Genomic DNA, 19,801 nt, shown 5'->3' on the forward strand with positions numbered 1-19,801 from the left:
GGTATCGTGAATATTCTTGATGGAAGCCTATACCTTGTGATACATAATTTTAAAGGTAATAGCTTACTGAATTGAATGCCACAAACCGCATCTCAAAGGAATTATTCTATCAGAAAATAGAGCATTTTTAGTATTGAAAATTTACTGATGTTCAACAATGTAATTTTAACATGGTTCTTGCCACAAAATGTGTTACACTAATTTTTTAGCATTTTTTAAATGTTCAATTAAAATAAAATAAACAATTTATTTTTAAGCTGGTTTCATTAGTACAAATTTACCAGTTTTTATTACAATGAATAAAACTTATGAGTCACTTTCTCTGATTACTTATGAATCTGTACTTGGTGTTTTCCAGTCAGCAGGAAGGTTTAAAGAGACAAAGGTTCTCTCATATGACAAAGGACTAGCCTATGAGAAACACTATTGTGTTATTAATCATCTGGTCTACAGGTTTCAGTTTGTTGAGCATGGAGCTTTCACTAGACAGGTCTAAGCTTGGGAATTACAAATGGACAAAGGTCATATCATTCCTGTCGAGTTAATCAGTGTCTCTGAAGCATTGCTGTCAACAAGTTATCTAATTACAGTAGTTCAGTTTTTATTTGGCATTTTAATGGAATTGTCTGAAAGAGAACGAATTACTCTGTTGATGATGCGAGGATATGGCGATCGTCAAAGATCTTATCGGGAAGTTTGTAATTTGTTTAATGACACTTTCCCAGAAAGGAATCCCATAAGTGTTTCAACAATATCAAAAACTATTGAGCGTTTTGAAATGACAGGGAGTGTACGTAATCGGCCAAAGTCGGGTAGGATACAATCTGCAACAGATGAAGAACATGCACTAGATGTTTTGCAAACATTTATTGAAGACCCACATACATCGCTCAGAAAAGCTGCACAGCAACATGATATGCACCCTATGTCTGTGAGTAAGATTTTGAAAATTAATAAATACAAACCATTTAAAGTTCATTTAGTCCAACAGTTAAGTGAGGATGATTACGACAGAAGAGTTGAGTTTTGTGAACTTGAGATGCGCAAATGTGATGACAATAGAGATTTTCTGACCAACATACTATTTTCTGATGAGGCAACTTTTTTCCTAAATGGCAATGTTAACAGGCACAACTGCCGTTACTGGGCTAGTGAAAACCCACATTGGATTACTGAGTCCCATTCACAGCAACTACAAAAACTGAACGTATGGTGTGGAATTTTAGGTAACAAAATTGTTGGACCCTTTTTCATCAATGGAAATTTAAATGCCGAACTTTACTACAATATGCTCCAAAATGAAATAATCCCAGCTATTCAAATTGCATCAGGAGAATACTTTGATAATGTATGGTTTCAGCAGGATGGTGCTCCACCCCATTATGGGAGACAGGTAAGAGAGTATTTGGATTTAAGGTTTCCTCATAAATGGATTGGCCGAAGAGGAGAAATCGAATGGCCTCCAAGATCTCCGGATTTGTCACCAATCGATTATTTCCTATGGGGTCATTTAAAATCCAATGTTTATAGAAGAAAGCCTCATAATTTGGAAGACCTAAGAAACAGGATTATAGAGGAGATTGCTTTGATAACTGAAGAAATGTTAGGCAACTCTGTCGAATCATTTTACACAAGATTGGCTCATTGTCAAACCGTAGAAGGAACACAGTTCGAACAATTGCTTTGACACCAAATGCAGGTAAAACGTTTGTTGTAAGACTTTTCTAACAGCATACATTATTTTTTATTTGTAATAAGAAATCAATAACATAAGTATTTCCATAATTGTACTGTAATAAAAACTGGCAAATTTGTGCTAATAGAACCAGCTTAAAATGAAATTTTTGTTTTATTTAATTGAACATTTAAAAAAATGCTAAAAAATTAGTGTAACACATTTTGTGGCAAGAACCATGTTAAAATTACATTGTTGAACATCAGTAAATTTTCAATACTAAAAATGCTCTATTTTCTGATAGAATAATTCCTTTGAGATTCGGTTTGTGGCATTCAATTCAGTAAGCTATTACCTTTAAAATTATGTATCACAAGGTATAGGCTTCCATTAAGAATATTCACGATACCCTCGGCAGGACGTCCCCCGTTGGTGTGACATAACAAAACATTGTTCCAAAAAGTAGATGCCCAATCTCTATCACGATTGTAAGAGGTTTCAAATTTATATTTAAATTATTAAAGGATATATTTGGGCGTTTCCAGACATAATATACACCCTGATATATATAAATGTTCATGCATCACCACAGGTCTAATGCATCTACGCAGGACATCTGCAGCTGGGCAGTAAACAAATAGATGTTTACTAAATTTTGTTTTTCTTGAAATTTGTGTTATTGCAAAATTCTGTAATAATACATTTATGTTTATACCTTATAACGTTTCATCATGGCTTAGGATGTTTGGAATTTTTGGCTAGCCACTCTTACTTGCCAGATTTGCTTTAATGTTAACACAAAAAAACCATGCAGTGATTGACCATGAATCTGTTTCAAGTTTTATTTTTTTTTTTTATCGACCCATCCAGTGGTGTAATTAGGTCAGCTTTGGTGGGGATTGATTCTGATTCAAGAGTACACCACACCAAGGAGTATGGTATAAATCTGAGTTAATAAACATTTAAATAAATTAGATAGGCTTATAATTAAAAGTAAAAAACTAACTATTGTATTTAATGAAGCTGGATTGTTGTCATACAAATTGTTTTTATTTTTAGAATTCTTGAGGTGGTTCTATCTCCCTCATTCTCCCATAGTTATGCCACTGGGTTTATCACTGGGCTCACATGCATCACAAAACACATTTTTACTTTTCTATAGGGAGATGTACATTTTTTACAATCTATTACAACAGAAAAATTAACTGCATATCTAATAATATGACTGCTGCTGGGATCGTATTTTTAACAAAATAGCAATAGCATAGCTAAAGATTATCATCAAATCCATGCACCGGCACTTTAAATATTAAAATACCGAGTTATTATTCATTACAATTATTTTGGTATATATTTTATGAACTATTTATAAACCTTAACTATTTTTTTTGTTTCTTCAGAGATATGAACGTGTCAAAGCTAGTAGATGAGGATGAGCCGCTGTTCTTGTCACTGATAGAGGATCTGTTTGTGGGATTGAAGCTGACCACCAGCACCTACAAGGAACTGCAGAGAGCAATTTCAAATGCTTGCAATGAGAAGGATCTCATCAATCATCCAACTTGGAACTTAAAAATTGTCCAGGTCTGCGATACTACTTTGCATTACAAAATAGAGAAACATTAAGTATAATCTTAGGTCATTTATTTTCTTTTCTGTAACTTAAGTAAGTCTCCATATTGTGAAAAGTAAATCTAGATTATAGCATGAAAACTGTCATATATAGTAATATTCATATATGTATATATATATATATATATATATATATATATATATATATATATATATATATATATATATATATATATATATAAATACTCAGTTCTGCTTCTAGCTACCAAAATCTCTTTTAATAATCTCTCTTTAATATTCCACATAAGACAGCAGCAACCATAGGTTAAAAGTGACAGCAGAAATAACTCCTCCATATTTAGTATTATTTCATCATTATCAGCTACATCAAACATAACAGAGAGAGAATCTGTGGGTTTTCTTCTAAACAATTCTCCCAATATGTGAATCTTGTTGTAATAATACTGATCTCCTTTTAGTTTCTCTTTCATTTAAAGTTGATCAAGAGCTCCAATGTGTAAACCACTACTTTGAATAAATTCTCTTAATAGTATATCATTCACTGTGAAAGGAATATTGTTTGTCTTTATGTAACATTTTCTAAATCTGGAGTAGTTAGTAATGATTGTCATTTTGCTGTGGCTACTCCAATACCAGATATCTACTTGTTAATATACAAATACATCAACAATTACAAAGATTAGTAATGCATCAATTATGCTTTGTTTTAGTTCAGATAATTTAATTTGAGTTCAAATAATTACATTTTTTCATCAAACTCAATTCATTAGAATATTATGATGAAAATTAGACTGAATTATAGTTTTAAATAATAATTACTACTATATATATATATATATATATATATATATATATATATATATATATATATATATAAATTATGAATACTTTAAATATAATAGTCATTTATATAAATAAAAATTTACAAGAATATCAACTAAATTAATAACTTACTTATAAAATACAAATACATTACTAAATTATCAGTAACAAATAAACTGTGTCAAGTCTATATCACATTAAAAATAAGTTAAAATGCAGAAACCATAATATGTAATTATAACAAAATTTAATACACAATCTACCAAACACAGCACACAATAAGTTAAAAATATTAAAACACAATAACTTGATTCATAACAAATTCATCCAGAGAGATTATTCAAAAGCCAACTATAAAACTTTCTCATAATACTTTTTCCTGGATACTTTATAATTAAATGGGTACATACTAGGCTATCGCAAAGCACTTTGTGCGCCATACACGTAGCACACACTGCTATGCATTTCCTTATTGCAATTTTATTGTTTGCATGTCTTGGTGTTTAATCAACATGTGAGCTCCAGATCAGATTGCAAAACGTGTGCATACATTCACAAATATTTGACACTATTAACATTTAAGCTACTATGTCTGTATCAAAATTTTTGGACCGTAAACTAAACAATATATTCTACAAGAATCCATTTGCCTAAAACTATACTGAAATATTCCTACTTGAGAAGAAATAAATAGCCAATTAATCTCTGCAGTTAGAATCCTGTTTTAGTTGGTTTAGCTGATCATAGCATGAGGCAACATTAATAAAGTAGTGTTTCTGCATAAAGAAGTATGGACGCTTTAATAGAAAAAGGAAGATTATTGATATAAATATTATATATCTACTTTGTTATATTTTTGTTTTTTTCCACTCTGGAAGGCTAAAAGAAAATTCTGGAGATTGATTGAATCTCTCATGCTTGAGTTTTGATGGAAAAAGTATTTATCTGTGTGAGAGATTAAGAAGATATCTCCACATCCATTTCCCTCAGATATGTGGTTGAGATGAATTAAGAATACAGAAAAATTTCAGCGCTGAGAACATTTAATTCAACTTATCTTAGTAAACATTCTGTGGATCATATTGAATCTTTAGATAATTGTTGAAAAAATATTACTGACATAATTCTGAGATAATATTTTCTTTGTTTGGTATTCATAGAATCTTGTGTATTATTACTTGGTATTATATTGCTGTGGTGAACATTAAAATTAAAGTCAACTGTGTTTTGCTACAGTTGTATGAGACCTCTTTGGTGCGCCATGGACTGATGACAATGGGCCCGACAGGTGCTGGCAAGACCAAGTGTATCGAGACATTGATGCGAGCCATGACAGAGTGTGGCTCGCCGCACAAAGAGATGCGTATGAATCCTAAGGTGCTGTTTATGGACTTATTTATGGGAATGAGCAATATTTATAAATCAGTTAGATATATAGTTAAATTATTCACAGTTCTAAATCAATCAATTGTCAGCTAAAACATTTTTAGAGAATATTGAGTTGAGAAGGAAGAAAGACTGTCAAATCTAATTGGTATCTCGCTTGAAAGTGCCTTTGATAGTTTCATCAAATAACTGTAAAGAAATTTCATATGATTTTTATTGTTAGCTCTATTTTTTTTAATAATTGCATATTTTGTACATCTTGGTCAATTTTTAGTTACAAACATCGTAAGGCTACTGCCTGTCCTATGAGACTACAAACTGGAAAAACAACTCCCAATAATTTACTTGAATTTTTATTCTACATCAACAGTTTGAAACAAAAAATTAAAGATATCTTTAAGGAATTAGAATGTTTAAAAAAATTTTATTTAATTGAACACTCTGGAATTAGTTAGCCGCTACATAAGTTAAGTTTGCCAAACCTCAAACTGTCAAAGAACAATCATTATCAGAACTAACATTTTCAATATTCAGCAAGGAATTTGTAGTTAGTTCTTCAAAGAATCAAACATATTTATTTGTTTGTAAACTTATTGTGAACAAAGAAATATATTATGAAATATTTTAGTGTAACGTAGTGGTTGAAACTTGCTGGTATTTATAGTTGAATTTTTATGAGCTAGTTGTTGGTGCAGGCTATTACAGCACCTCAAATGTTTGGACGACTGGATGCAGCAACCAATGACTGGACTGATGGTATTTTCTCTACACTTTGGCGCAGATCTCACAAGGTACTTACAAATATTTATATAAATCTTTAAGGTAAGTAAAGATATTTTGAACAAGAAGTAAATTGTAATTCCCATTACTTTCCGGTTGTTCTCAGATAAAAAAGTCGGAGAACTGCTGGATTGTGTTAGACGGACCAGTGGACGCTGTTTGGATAGAAAACCTGAACTCTGTGTTGGATGACAATAAGACACTGACACTGGCCAATGGTGACCGGATTGTGATGGCAGCCAACAGCAAGTTGGTGTTTGAGCCTGACAATGTGGACAATGCATCACCAGCCACAGTTAGTCGCATGGGGATGGTCTTCATGTCGGCCTCTGTTCTCACCTGGCAGCCTATACTAGATGTTAGTTTTAGCAGCTTGAAATATTGCAATGATTTTTGTTTTTCCATTATAAATATGATATAAGTGATTTCAGTCATATTTTAGACACATAAAAAACATAAGAAAGACAGGCAGTCCTTAAATTATGTCTATTTTTATGTACGATGCTCAGCACCAGCAAAAACTTATACAACCTCTGTTGTTGAGGCCTTGCACTTACTGCAACCATCAAGGTAACAAGACAGAGAATCTCACTGTCTCAGTGCTGTCTATCAACATGTGTTGCTTATCTTGTACATTACACATTGTTAGATTGGGTAATAATTGACTCTCATTGGGTATAACAATGTCCATTATTTTAGTGGGTTCTATATATCTTTGAGATATAATTTGAGTGAAATATCATGTGTTGATAACATTAACTTCTCTAAAATGCGACATCTATTGAGGACTGGACTTTTGCATTATGGTTGGTAGTTCACAGGTATTGTTTCATCCTGGAATAGCAAACACCCAAAGTCAGGATTAAGTTTCAGTCTAGATGAAGCATACAATATCGGGCTTTTTAAAACGTTTTATATTTTTTTTACTACATATTTAAAATACAGTCAAACAGTATCATTTTTATGTTACTCAAAACAAATGCTCAATTTACTTAGATTGATTTACACTCTCTGATGATATTAATGATACTTTATTTGTCCATACGTTTTATAATTGTCTTTACATTTTTCTGCACACTACAGACTGTGTGTGCTGTCATCAGTCAGCCAGTTTACTCAACTTTTATTATATACACCATTGATTGGTGTCATCATGTAAGAGATTCTCTATTTACTGAGAACCTAAGTGGTGCAAATAGACCTAAGTAGCAAATAAAATTTTATGTAGTTAGCAAAATACTTATTATTATATAATTAATATTCATGTAACAAGTAGGAATTAATGATGTTCCCCGTTTCAAGTCTATAATCTTTGTATCACTGTTACAGCACAGATGGAAAGACAGGAAGATAGACTGTGTTTTGACCTTTTTATCCCAAAATCAATAGTGATCTTGAGCAATGAGAAATATATGCACCGAGCATCCAGACTTTCAGGCCTTTCAACTACATGATTTAATTTAATCCCCGGCTCTGTCGGGTTGTTGAAAAAAATCTGTTATGTGTAAAGGATCTTTAGTATTCCAAATTAGTTCAAACTTAGCTAATGTAGAATTTCTGTTTATTTTATTCAGGATCTTGAAATTTTGTTACATTAAAAGCTTAAATGGAAGATGCTTATTTAAAATAGCAGCTATTGTAGAAGCTTAGCCATATCCATGTATTAATGCAGTGTATTATTTCAGGGTTGGTTGAGACTGAGGACTCAACATGAGACAGATATATTGAGACCCCTCTTCTTCAAGATCTATGATGACCTTCATACTTTTGTCCAAACTAAATTAGTTGCAAAAATGAAAGTTTTAGAAGCTTTGTACATCAGACAATGTACAGATCTCCTGAAAGGCCTTATAGATGAAGGCGATGAACATAGTAAGCTTTGACTTTTATCTATAATTAGGAAACGCTTCTTTAATTATTAGTTCATTTTATTAAGTGAATAACATTGTCTCGTTTTCTTTCTATTTGAGCAAGCAGACTGTACACTATTTTAGCTGTCTAGATTGAAATTAATAGTCTTCTTTTATTGATTTGTTATCTTTATCGAAAGATTTTAATCTGTATTTGCGAAACAGAACATAACCTAGTTTGTAAGCATAAGCAAATAATTTACAAGTAAAATTTTGTTTCAGTACAATTACTAGCTCTTTTAAAATTACAAACTAATACTGTTTTGGCTTTCTTAAAAATATTGTATTTTATTGTTGCATATCCATGCTCTTAACATATTCATTCCCAAAGATAAAAAACTGGCTATTTATACTGTCCAAGACACTGCGTCACTTGGGAGCTAAATCATTAATTAAAACATTGATTTGATCAAACTGATATGACTTTTTGACTTCTCATAATTAGTTTATTATAAGTAGTAAATTTACTGTGAAAAGTAATAAATTTGTGTATTGTGTCAAACAAATCAATGTTTAAAAAAGTCAGCCCTCCAGTAATTTTGTTGTTTTAATTCTAAATTGGCAGCCATAATAAACTACTATAGATAAATGTTACAAATTGCATTTTTTGGTTCTTAGGAACGCTACCAGAAGCTCACCTGGAGAGGCTGTTTTTGTTCTCCGTGATGTGGAGTCTGGGCAGTGTCTTGGAGCTAGACAACCGAAGCAAGATGGAGGCTTTCATCTTAGAGCATCCTTCAAAGCTCAAGTGGCCCAAGCTCAAGGTTAGCTTTGATCTTTCATTGGCAAAATCAATCAGTTGACTACACAGCAAATAAAGCCTCTCCTAGAAGTTGTTAAGTACTTGAATTCTCTCCAAAAGGCATTTGATTGGCTCCAGGAATTTGACCTGGAAGGCAACTTCAAATATGGCCACTTTATTGATACATTTTAGACTTATTTGCCAATTCATGTTTTTTTTCATAATACACTGGTTCTGGAAACTGCAGCTATGTTTATTATAATTTTTATGGACAAGATATTATATAGCAGTGTCATCTGATATGGGTTATAGTTTACTAGTTGTAATTGATTTGTTTCTTGACAGAATCTTACAAACTTGGTATCTCTTTTTCACTAATGAAATGGACTAATGGTTGATGGACCTCCAAAAAAAATATGTGTTTTAAAGTAACTATAATACAAATTGTTATAACAATGATCTGTTCTAATTATGCAGTGTGTAAAATAGTTAAACTAATTATGGGTTTTATTTTCAGGTAAGTAATCCAAGTTTTTAAATAGGCAAATTCAGTAGATTGTCATGCAATTATATTTTTATTTTTGCTGTCTATATTTTCTGTTATAAACTTATATACTTTGGTGTATTTGAATGCTTACAAAACACAGAAACAATAAAAATATAATACATATTATACAGCTAAAACATAAAGCTTTTTGCTATGTGGATTTAAAATGTTGTAATAAAACATTTTGTTTTCGCAAATACATTTATTTTGTTTCTTCAAATAAAATGTATTTAAAAAAACTTAAATCTGAAAACAAGACTATTATTTCCCTAAAATCACAATTTACTAGTTGCACAATAACAGTTTAAAAACATTTATACATTATTTTGGGCATTTGACATTGTTATAGTTTATAAAAGGTATAACACCTCGTGTTACACAAAATGTGTTATACCTTTTATAACCTATAACGATGGCAAATGTCCGTAATCCTGTTATCCTTTCAAACCGTCCATCATCAATAACAACTTTAAACAAAGAATTTATACAGTTTTCTTTAGAATCACAAAAAATATATTTCACATAAATATGTGTTTTCTTTTAACTAGTTTATGAACATTTTTGTGACCTTTTTTCTACTAAAAATATGCTAGTGTTGGCTAGAGAACTAATTGCAAGTATTAGTTCTTCATAAAATTATGGTAATTTTAGACTTTCAAAAATAACTATATTACCATCCCTGAAAGGAGGGTTGAAGTTATAAAAGAAGGCAATGTCTAAAAACGTTTTGTTTGTTTCCTGAATAGAATTTAGAAAACCTGACAAAAATGAATATATAATAATACATTACTTCTGCATTACTTTGGTGAGTGATGGCTGAGCGGTTCAAGACATTGATCTTTGGGTCTGAGTTAGAGATAGCGAAAGTTTATATCCTGTCTGTGACACTGCACTTTTTATCAGTACCATCAACCTTGTACTGTATCGACTCTCCTCCTTATTCTGTTTCATAAGATCCTTACAAAGGCCAGTGGACCATGAGGACGGGCAGAATAAGGCTCAAAAGGGGATTGGTCTCTTCTTTTTATTAGAAAAAGGCATGTACGTAGTAATTTTGAAAAGAAAAGGCTTGTAAAATGCTGAAAGTAGGATGACAGATACAGGATAAGTCCCAATAAATTCAGAATATCTTTATTAAAAAAATTCCCTTTTATACTTTGATCCAAAATTATTAAATTCTCTTCCTCAGTCTGTTAGATATCAGAATAGTTTTAAACCACTTAAAGGACTATTTGGCTGGAAAAGCTTTCTATAGTTTACAAGAGACTTTTGGAGAGATCCTGATGTGATGCAGCAGGTGTAAAATCATTTTCTTAAATTTATTTGATCAAGAGTGGATGGTTACTTATTTTTATTGTAATTTTTTCTCACTGCTCTCTATACATTTTGTGTTATAACAGTAATTTTGTTATTTTAGTTAAATTTAATAGTTTTAAGTTTGGTAATTATTAATTTATTGGCTGATCTGTATTAATGTGTAGAATATACTTGATGTTTAACTGTGTAAATAAAGATTCAATTCAATTCAATACAATTTTTTTCTGCAGGACGAAGGAGAGTCTATGTTTGAGTATGTTGTTGGAGACAACGGGGATTGGCAACACTGGTCTGAGCGGGTAGAGGAATACATCTATCCCCCAGACTATGTGCCTGACTATTCCAGTATTCTAGTGCCTAACGTAGACAATGTGAGGACAGCGTTCCTCATAGATACTATTGCCAAGCAGTCGAAAGCTGTGTTGTTGATAGGTATGATTGATGTTTAGTAGGTCTTAAGTCCAAGTTAAACTGAAAAAATTGAGCTTTTTTTAGAAGAAGTAACATGAAATATCTTATAATATATATTAATAAAATGCTTTGGCCATATTACCTTTCAGTGTAATAAATAACACATAATCCATAAAAATTCTAAATTCTATTAGAGTTGATTTTAACACCTTATAAGAAAAATATAGACTAATGCATAAACTGAAGAATCAAATGATGATTTCCTTAATGCAATTAGTAAAATATGTAATGCTTAATTAGTTAGAAGAAATGTAAAAAAGGCAAGGGGTATAAACTATGATCAATAATTATTAAGATAGGCTAAAATAATCAGAATAACTGTGAAATGGAGAGGGGAAGTAATCAGTACTGGATTTTTTATGTATAATTAGATGAGTGTAAACTAGATTTAAGTCTGAAATCTCACACTGGTTTTAAAAGGTTAATTGCATACAGTACTAGTAAAGATATATGATATTTTAAATATAATTTAGTTTGCTCTACAAGTCACACTTTGTTGTGCCACTTTGTGCAAGATCTGATTTATAATTTTAAGTTATCTTATTACTTTAATACATTACTATAATAAATTTAATTTGCCTAAATTTAAAGTTAAAAACTAATTTCAATTGTTTTTGTTCAGTAAATTAATATTTAAAAGTTCCAATGAGAATGGTACAATCACATTGGTTCATATGACTAATGTTTTATCAACCATGAACAATCTATTAGATTAGGGATGCTACATTTGTTGACAATTTTTACTGTATTAAATATTATAAATCTGCAATTCTAAAATATTGAATATAAAATCACTCTAACTAACTCTATCCATTAATGCATTATTATAGTTCTGTACAATATTAATCCCTTAAAGGCTTTTGATGAGTATTAAATGGTCAATCTCGATATTGGATACTTACCGAAAAAGGGCCAGTTGTGAAAACATTGGGCTGCTGATCTCATCACACAACAATGTCCTGATATATTTCATCTTTGATTAGTGATGGTCTATCTAGTAGTGAAACTGTGAATTAAACATTAATACATTGTTATATACTTTGCAACTAGATGGTGTGGCCTTTTTATTCAGCTTTTGTTGATCATATGAAGGTGTTCTCTAACTGTTAAGTTTTTACTACTATTATTTAATTTCATATGTTTAACAATGTCATAAACATTTGTCAAAAATATTATATTTTAATAATTTACCATGTTTTTATTTAATGTCTGTAAATGAAATTTCTATAATATAAGTTTGAATAGTAGAGAAGGCTTGATAGCTTCCTTTTAGCATCTTCTATTGTTAATGGAAGTATCAGCAATAAATTTAGTCAAACTGAAAATAACGTTTTGTTATTTTGGGTACTTAGAATGATTATGCAATGTTGATTCGTATAAGTGCACCAAACTTAAACTTTATAAACAATTTTAAACTTGGTATTGTTAATTTATTCCTGTTGATTTTCTTGGATTTTTCACAATGTTATATAAAAAAATACTAGTGATTATTTCGGACATAAAATGACTAGGAGATTAGTTAATTGGTTGAAGTTGCAAATGTCCAAGTAATAAGAAATAGTACAATATTTCTGGTAATTTTTCTGTATAGCATATGTCTGAGTAAGTCACAGTTTCATTGATCTGAGGGCCAATTGTCCAAGTAGAGTAGAAAACATTCTATGAACTTATTACTGTAATAATTATTATGAACAAGTATTAATTAATTATGTTTTATAAATATCACAAATTTAATTACTAAAATATTAAAACAAACAATAGACAATAGACAATATTAATCAATATTGCAGTTAATTTATTTTCATTAATAAAATTACTTAAATATGAATAATTTTTGAGTCAGCTATTTAAGTTAATACAGATAAAAATTTTTTTAAAGTTTGATGATGGTTAATTGGTTTTTTTAATAATCTTCTAATAGTAGATTTTGTAATTATTTATAGGTGAACAAGGGACTGCAAAAACTGTGATGATTAAGAGTTACATGGCTAGTTACGATCCTGAGATTCAACTGAGCAAAAGTTTGAATTTTTCTTCAGCAACAACACCCAATATGTTTCAGGTATATTTGTACATACTTTTAAATTTATTTATGATAAATATTTTGACTAGAAACACTTATTGTATTTTGGGTAATTTGTTCGGATTATTAATTTTACATCATATTATTTGAGTAAATTTGTTAAAAAATGTTAAAATTAATTAATTAAGTTAATTAATGTAAATGTTAAAATTATTAGAAATGATAATAATTGCATGTGTTTATAAACACATATTTAAGTGAATATTTGAATTCATGCTTTATGTTTAAAATTGTATTTCAAGTTAAATTACATGATAATTTTTAGTTCAAAATTTAAAAAAAGTGTGATTTATTTCCCCTTTATTTTAATTTGAGCGAGGATCAAAGTGTATTGATTGATCTAAACAAATATCATTGACTGAAGAGGTAACTTCATACATTGGGACTTCCAGGACTACGATATTTGCAACATCAATATGCTGATTATATTATTGAAGCTACAGGTCAGCAGTTGGAATATATATTACTGAACCATGACATATGGTATAACTAACTTGAGCTTCAATAAATTACTACACCCACATTTGATCCACATTAAATTGACTCAACCAATTTGAGCTAACAAACAATTTTACATAAAAAAAATAACCTATATAGAACCAAATTAGATCTATTGAAAAATGGTGTACAATTTGAGACCTCATTAATTTATTGAATAAATCACTTCTATATCACTAGATCCATTACAAATTGATTGCTGGATGTACAATTATTGTATATTTTTTGTAATAGGCCTATATCTTAGTGATAAAATGTATTGTTTGTTTTAATTGGACAAAAGAAAGAATCTAAATAGTACCTAGTCTCTTATATTCAAGGCTTTGAGCAGATATTTTGAAGACCTACAAGATCTATATGAACTTGAACAGTGTGTAATAATTATCCTACTTTTACAGAGGATAATTGAAAGCTACGTAGAAAAGCGTGTGGGGTCTACGTACGGTCCGCCAAACAATAGAAGGATGACAGTGTTCATAGATGACATCAACATGCCAGTGGTGAATGAGTGGGGAGATCAGGTGACTAACGAGATTGTGCGGCAACTCATGGAGATGGTCGGTTTCTACTCTCTAGACAAACCTGGTGAGTTTCTGACAATAAAGGACATCCAACTGATGGGGGCCATGATCCATCCTGGAGGTGGCAGGAATGACATCCCACCTCGACTGAAGAGACAGTTCTGCATATTCAACTGCACTCTGCCCTCAGACAAGTCCATGGACAAGATTTTCAGTAAGTATGTTATAGTATTGGTTTTATCAGTGAAAAGATTTTACTCATATTTATAATTTCAGTGTTTCAACAATGAAAATCAAAGTAATTTAATGATAGCAATAAAATCTTCATTTGTCTTACTTTTTGACATAAGTCAAGGAAGAAGCAGTATTGCTAAATTCCTATAAAGATGAAGTGAGGCATTTTTCAAACAGTCATAAACTTCAAGAAAGAAGATGCTTTTCTCATGTGTTTTAAAAAGTAATTTGTTTAATACCACTGTAAAGTTTTATTACTATTTATAAGAAACTTATATTTTTATTTTTATAACCTAACAGTCTGTGGACAATAAACTCTTAGAAGATAAATTAATTATTGTATTAAATTTTTAAAACTTGGAGATTAAATTACAAATAAATCATTAAATTCACAAATAATGTATTGTTTACAGGTGTGATAGGTGAGGGATACTTTTGTCTCACCCGCTTCCGGGAGGAGATTGTAGAGTTTCTGCCACGGCTCATCCCACTGACCCGCATTGTCTGGCAGCAGACTAAGGTCAAAATGCTGCCCACACCTGCCAAATTTCATTACATCTTTAACTTGCGAGATCTGTCACGCATATGGGAGGGGATCTTGCATGTACAAGATGCTGAATGTCCCACTCCCACTTTACTACTCAAGTTGTGGCGGCATGAGTGTTACAGAGTGATTGCCGACAGGTTAGTCACAGCACAGAATGCTAAGGTTGGTAAATAAGTTTAGATCTCTTTCTTAGAATCAAGAATCAAGAATCAAGAACTTTATTAGTCATTAGACATACAATGATACATTAGACTTCGTCATTTATAAATTACTATTTAGCAGCTATTACATAAATGCTTCTAGTTCATTAATCAATTTAATATAGTAGTTAAGTCATATTTAATAAATAAATTGTCTGCACATATCATGGAAAATATCATAACCAAGTATAAAAATTAACAAATTTGAGTTAACAGTAGATAAATATGTACAGCATAAGAAGACGTCTATGTAATAATTCACAGCAACCTTAAATACTGAATTATATCAGTAATAAATAATATAAATAAATAACAATTAACAAACAACACGAATCGACAATATATGATTTTTAAAAAGTTAACTTTATACAATACATAATAAACAAGTACAACCAATAAAAAGAGTAAAAAGCAATATATACACACTTATTCAGATCTGGTCTGCATTTAGCTATCAAATATTGTATGTAATTGACGAGCTTCATTTAATAGGAAATCATTAACCTTGTGAAATATATTTTGATTGTGGCAGTTTGTTAAATAGTATTTTTCTTGTAATATCTTTCAAATTCAAATTCAAATTCAAATTCAAATTCAAATGGTTTATTGTCAGAATACAAAATATGTATATAACAACGTCATATTATAAATAATCTATAGCTTACTTTAAATATCCTTACTTCTTATCACAGTTAAAAATTCATCAACAGTGTACAAACATGAATCTACTAACATTTTCTTTACAACATTTTTAAAATTTGATCTGTTTAATACCTTGATATGATTGGGCAAAGCATTGTAATATTTGATTCCCTGATATCTAAAACTGGCTTGAGTGCTAGCAAAGTTACATTTTGGTACAACTACATTATTTCTATTACGAGTACTATAACTATGAACATCACATTGATTAATAAATAATGATAAATTATCTCTGACATATAACAAAACATTTAATACATAAATAGACGGCAATGTTAATACACCTAATTTTACAAACAGTGGTTTACAGTGCTCACGACTCTGGACATTACATATAAGCCTGACTGCTCTTTTTTGTAACACAAACAGTTTATTCACAATCTGAGATTGGCCCCACAAAGTTACTCCATATGTTAAGAAACTATGAATATAGGCATAGTACATAAAAAGCAAGTGTTTAGCAGAAATTGTTCCATTAAGGGATCTTATAAGAAAAATACCTCGGGAAATTCGAGAAGCTACATAATCAATATGAGTTTGCCATTTAAGTTTGGATTGTATAAAAATGCCAAGAAACTTAAGACTTAAGTCCTCATTATCACTAGGCCTATAAGAAAAGGTAATATGTAAATCTTGAATTTTTTTATCATTTACACAGAGCTTATTTGCTGCACACCAATCATCTACAATTGATGTCTTAACACTAAGTAGCTCATTACATTCGTTCCTCGTTTTTGCGCAGACCTTAAGACCCAAGTCATCAGCAAACAAATACGTACTAACATAATTGTCATTGAGATTAAAAGGCAAGTCATTTATATACAAAATAAATAGAGTAGGTCCTAAAATGGATCCCTGAGGAACACCTAGCTTAACAGGCCTAGTTTCTGACATAGAGCCATTTAAATATACATATTGACACCTATTTGAGAGATATGAGTTAAAAAAACTGACAGCAAGTTGACTAAAACCATAAGACCTAAGTTTATTTAATAGAATATGATGATTTACAGTATCAAAGGCTCTGGATAAGTCATAAGATCTGAACTTGACAGATTTTTTTAGTTCCAAACCATCAAAGCAATCATTTATGAAGGACTGGACTGCGCCAATGGTACACCGCTCAGCTCGAAACCCAAATTGACAAGTGCTGAGTAAATTATTGGTTTCGAGATAGCAAACCAACTGCTTATGAACTAGCCGCTCCAACACCTTTGACACTGCTGTAACAATAGTTATAGGCCTATAATTACAAGTTTGGTCCTTTGGACCCCTCTTATGTACTGGAATCACTTTGTTTATCTTTAGTACATCAGGAAAAATACCTGTCCTAACACTTTCATTAAATAAATAAGTTAGAATTTCACAGATTGAGTTGGCAGCCATTTTCAGAATAGGAGCACTTATACCATAACAATCGAGACATGTGCTATTACTTAAACTAAGGATAGCTGCATGAACATCTTCCACTTTAAATTCATTCAGGCAAAAGCTTACTGTAGAGTTCCACTGAGCACAGTGCTTACCAAGGTAGAAAGAATAGTCATTATTGCTAGGTGGAATACTTTTGCAAGTCTCCAAAACTGAGCCAACAAAATATGAATTAAAACTATCAGGCTCCAGTACATGAGATGAGTTAGATGACATACTATTAGCCCTGACTGATTTATTAATAATGCTCCAAGCAGCTTTACTTTTGTTTGTTGCTTTATCAAGTAAAGTGTTATTAAAGTCAAGCTTTGCTTTTTTTATTTCATTTCTGTAAACATTTTTAAGATTTCTATATTTATTTCTAATATTAATATTTTTCTCATTGCTTGTGTTTTTTATAATATAATAAAGTCTATCAAGCTCCTGCTTTGTCTTATTTAGACCTTCATGATACCAGGCAACATTTACTTGTTTAGATTTAGATTTCTTATTTTTTAAAGGCATAGCACAGTTCAGAGCCAATAAGAACTTTTCTAAAAATAACTTAAACTTAAGGTTAACATTTGACTTAATAACATAAATATCATTCCAATTAGTGAGACCTAGGTAAGACGTAAAAAGTGAGGAGCCCAAAGTAGAAATGGGTCTAACAATAAACATTTGTGGTATAATCCTAGACATTACATTGTCTAAAGTAGCTTTGAAGAGGATGGCCATATGGTCTGAAGCACCAGTGTGAATGACTGTAGATTTTCCCTTATCTTGATGAATAGTCGTCAGCAGATTATCAATACAACTACCCTTTGTTGCATCTCCTCCAAGGGTAGGTCTTGTAACTTCAGCAACAGTAATATTTAGTCCAAAACTGTCAATGAGGTTGAATAGTACTTTGGCCTCTGAGTCATTTCTGTTAAGAAAATTGACATTGAAGTCACCCACAAAGACTATATTACATTTATTATAATGCAGGAAGGACAAAATGTCATATAACTTATCATAGAATAGTGATAAGTTACCTGCTGGAGATCTATAGAAAGTTACCACTAGAGTTTTCCAAGTTGGCAGCATTATTGCTGCCAATTCACAAACAAGTTCCTCCGAGAAACAAGACAATTTATCATAAAAAACAAATTCAGTTCCTTCCTTAACACAGATAAGCACACCCCCATGAATATGTTTTTCTCTTGCGAAAAAGTCAGCGATAACATAGCCAGGTATCACTAAATTGTTTATATCAGTTGAGGACAACCAGTGTTCTGCAATGCACAGTACATCTGTCTTATATTGACTATTTAAAATATCGATGAGAGGGAGTTTGTTTAGTATACTACACACATTCCAGAACATCAAATTAAAGTTAGGCTGTTCTTCTAAATAACCTGTACATGTTATGGATGGTGGTTTGAGGCGGTTACTGTTAAGTTTTCCGAAGGTGCTAATAAAGGTTGTATTAATTCCAGTTCCTCTGTAGAGTCATCACACCCAGGCGGTAGTGGTTGCTTGGTACTCTCCGCGGCCTTGCAGATTTCCTGCGCCAGCCAAATCTTTCCTATTTGATTTAGGTGCATACCATGCCTTGTATGTAATCTTCTACTTGCCTGACTAGCCCTTACCAGAGTCACATTGCTGACATTATTACTAATACTTAGCAGCTCATTGTTAGTTCTTTTAATTTCTAAATTTACGCACGACCAGTCAGGTAGATCGTACCTAAGAGGCAGGTCAACCAAGATAATTGGTTTTCCACTCATACTGTTTATAGTTTTTGTGATGATGTCAATTGCTGTGTTGGCCTCATTTCTAGATACATCATTTGAGCCGCAGGCAATAACCATGGTGCTATTTTCCTCTAACTTTCCTTCATTTAAATTGATTTCATTTTCTTAAGATTTGTCATAAATAAAGTTAATTGTGGAATGATTTTAAATTGGAGTTTCACGTATGAACACAATATGACTATTGCACTTTGTCTAAAAAAATTAAATCAAACCTAAAGCAGACTATTTTAATTCACAGCTAATGTATAAGGGAGAGGTTATAGGAGATGAACTTGTAGGAAGAGAATGGATGCAGTTCTATTTCCACTAAACCATATTGTTTACATATACCACTGGTTATTTTGCAGCACATCATTGTTAAGTTTTAATATTGAATTTGGTTCCAGTTTACCTTCCTCTTAGTGCATTGTCTGGAATCTGATGCTGTCTCAGACGAAGAAGCTCAAAATAAACAATTTACATTGTTCCAACAACAGAGACACCTATATTACAAAATATAAAAATATAGTGTCAGCCAGTTGAATTGGCATTCTCATAAATATGAGATGTCTTTTACAGATTTCA

At 31.1% G+C, this 19,801-nt stretch overlaps 1 protein-coding gene across 1 annotated transcript in view; it reads left to right on the forward strand.

Moving 5' to 3' along the window:
• LOC124355822 (dynein axonemal heavy chain 8) overlaps positions 1–19,801 on the forward strand; it is a 154,570-nt gene that overhangs the window by 72,392 nt on the left and 62,377 nt on the right. The window contains exons 34-43 of the mRNA XM_046806976.1: positions 3,076–3,259; positions 5,327–5,467; positions 6,172–6,267; positions 6,363–6,614; positions 7,942–8,128; positions 8,785–8,930; positions 11,003–11,204; positions 13,187–13,305; positions 14,223–14,559; positions 14,993–15,263. Coding sequence (XP_046662932.1) covers positions 3,076–3,259; positions 5,327–5,467; positions 6,172–6,267; positions 6,363–6,614; positions 7,942–8,128; positions 8,785–8,930; positions 11,003–11,204; positions 13,187–13,305; positions 14,223–14,559; positions 14,993–15,263 — 1,935 coding nt within the window. The remainder of the gene's footprint in view (positions 1–3,075; positions 3,260–5,326; positions 5,468–6,171; positions 6,268–6,362; positions 6,615–7,941; positions 8,129–8,784; positions 8,931–11,002; positions 11,205–13,186; positions 13,306–14,222; positions 14,560–14,992; positions 15,264–19,801) is intronic.

The sequence above is a fragment of the Homalodisca vitripennis genome, chromosome 2, assembly GCF_021130785.1.
Source record: "Homalodisca vitripennis isolate AUS2020 chromosome 2, UT_GWSS_2.1, whole genome shotgun sequence".
Lineage (NCBI taxonomy): Eukaryota > Metazoa > Arthropoda > Insecta > Hemiptera > Cicadellidae > Homalodisca > Homalodisca vitripennis.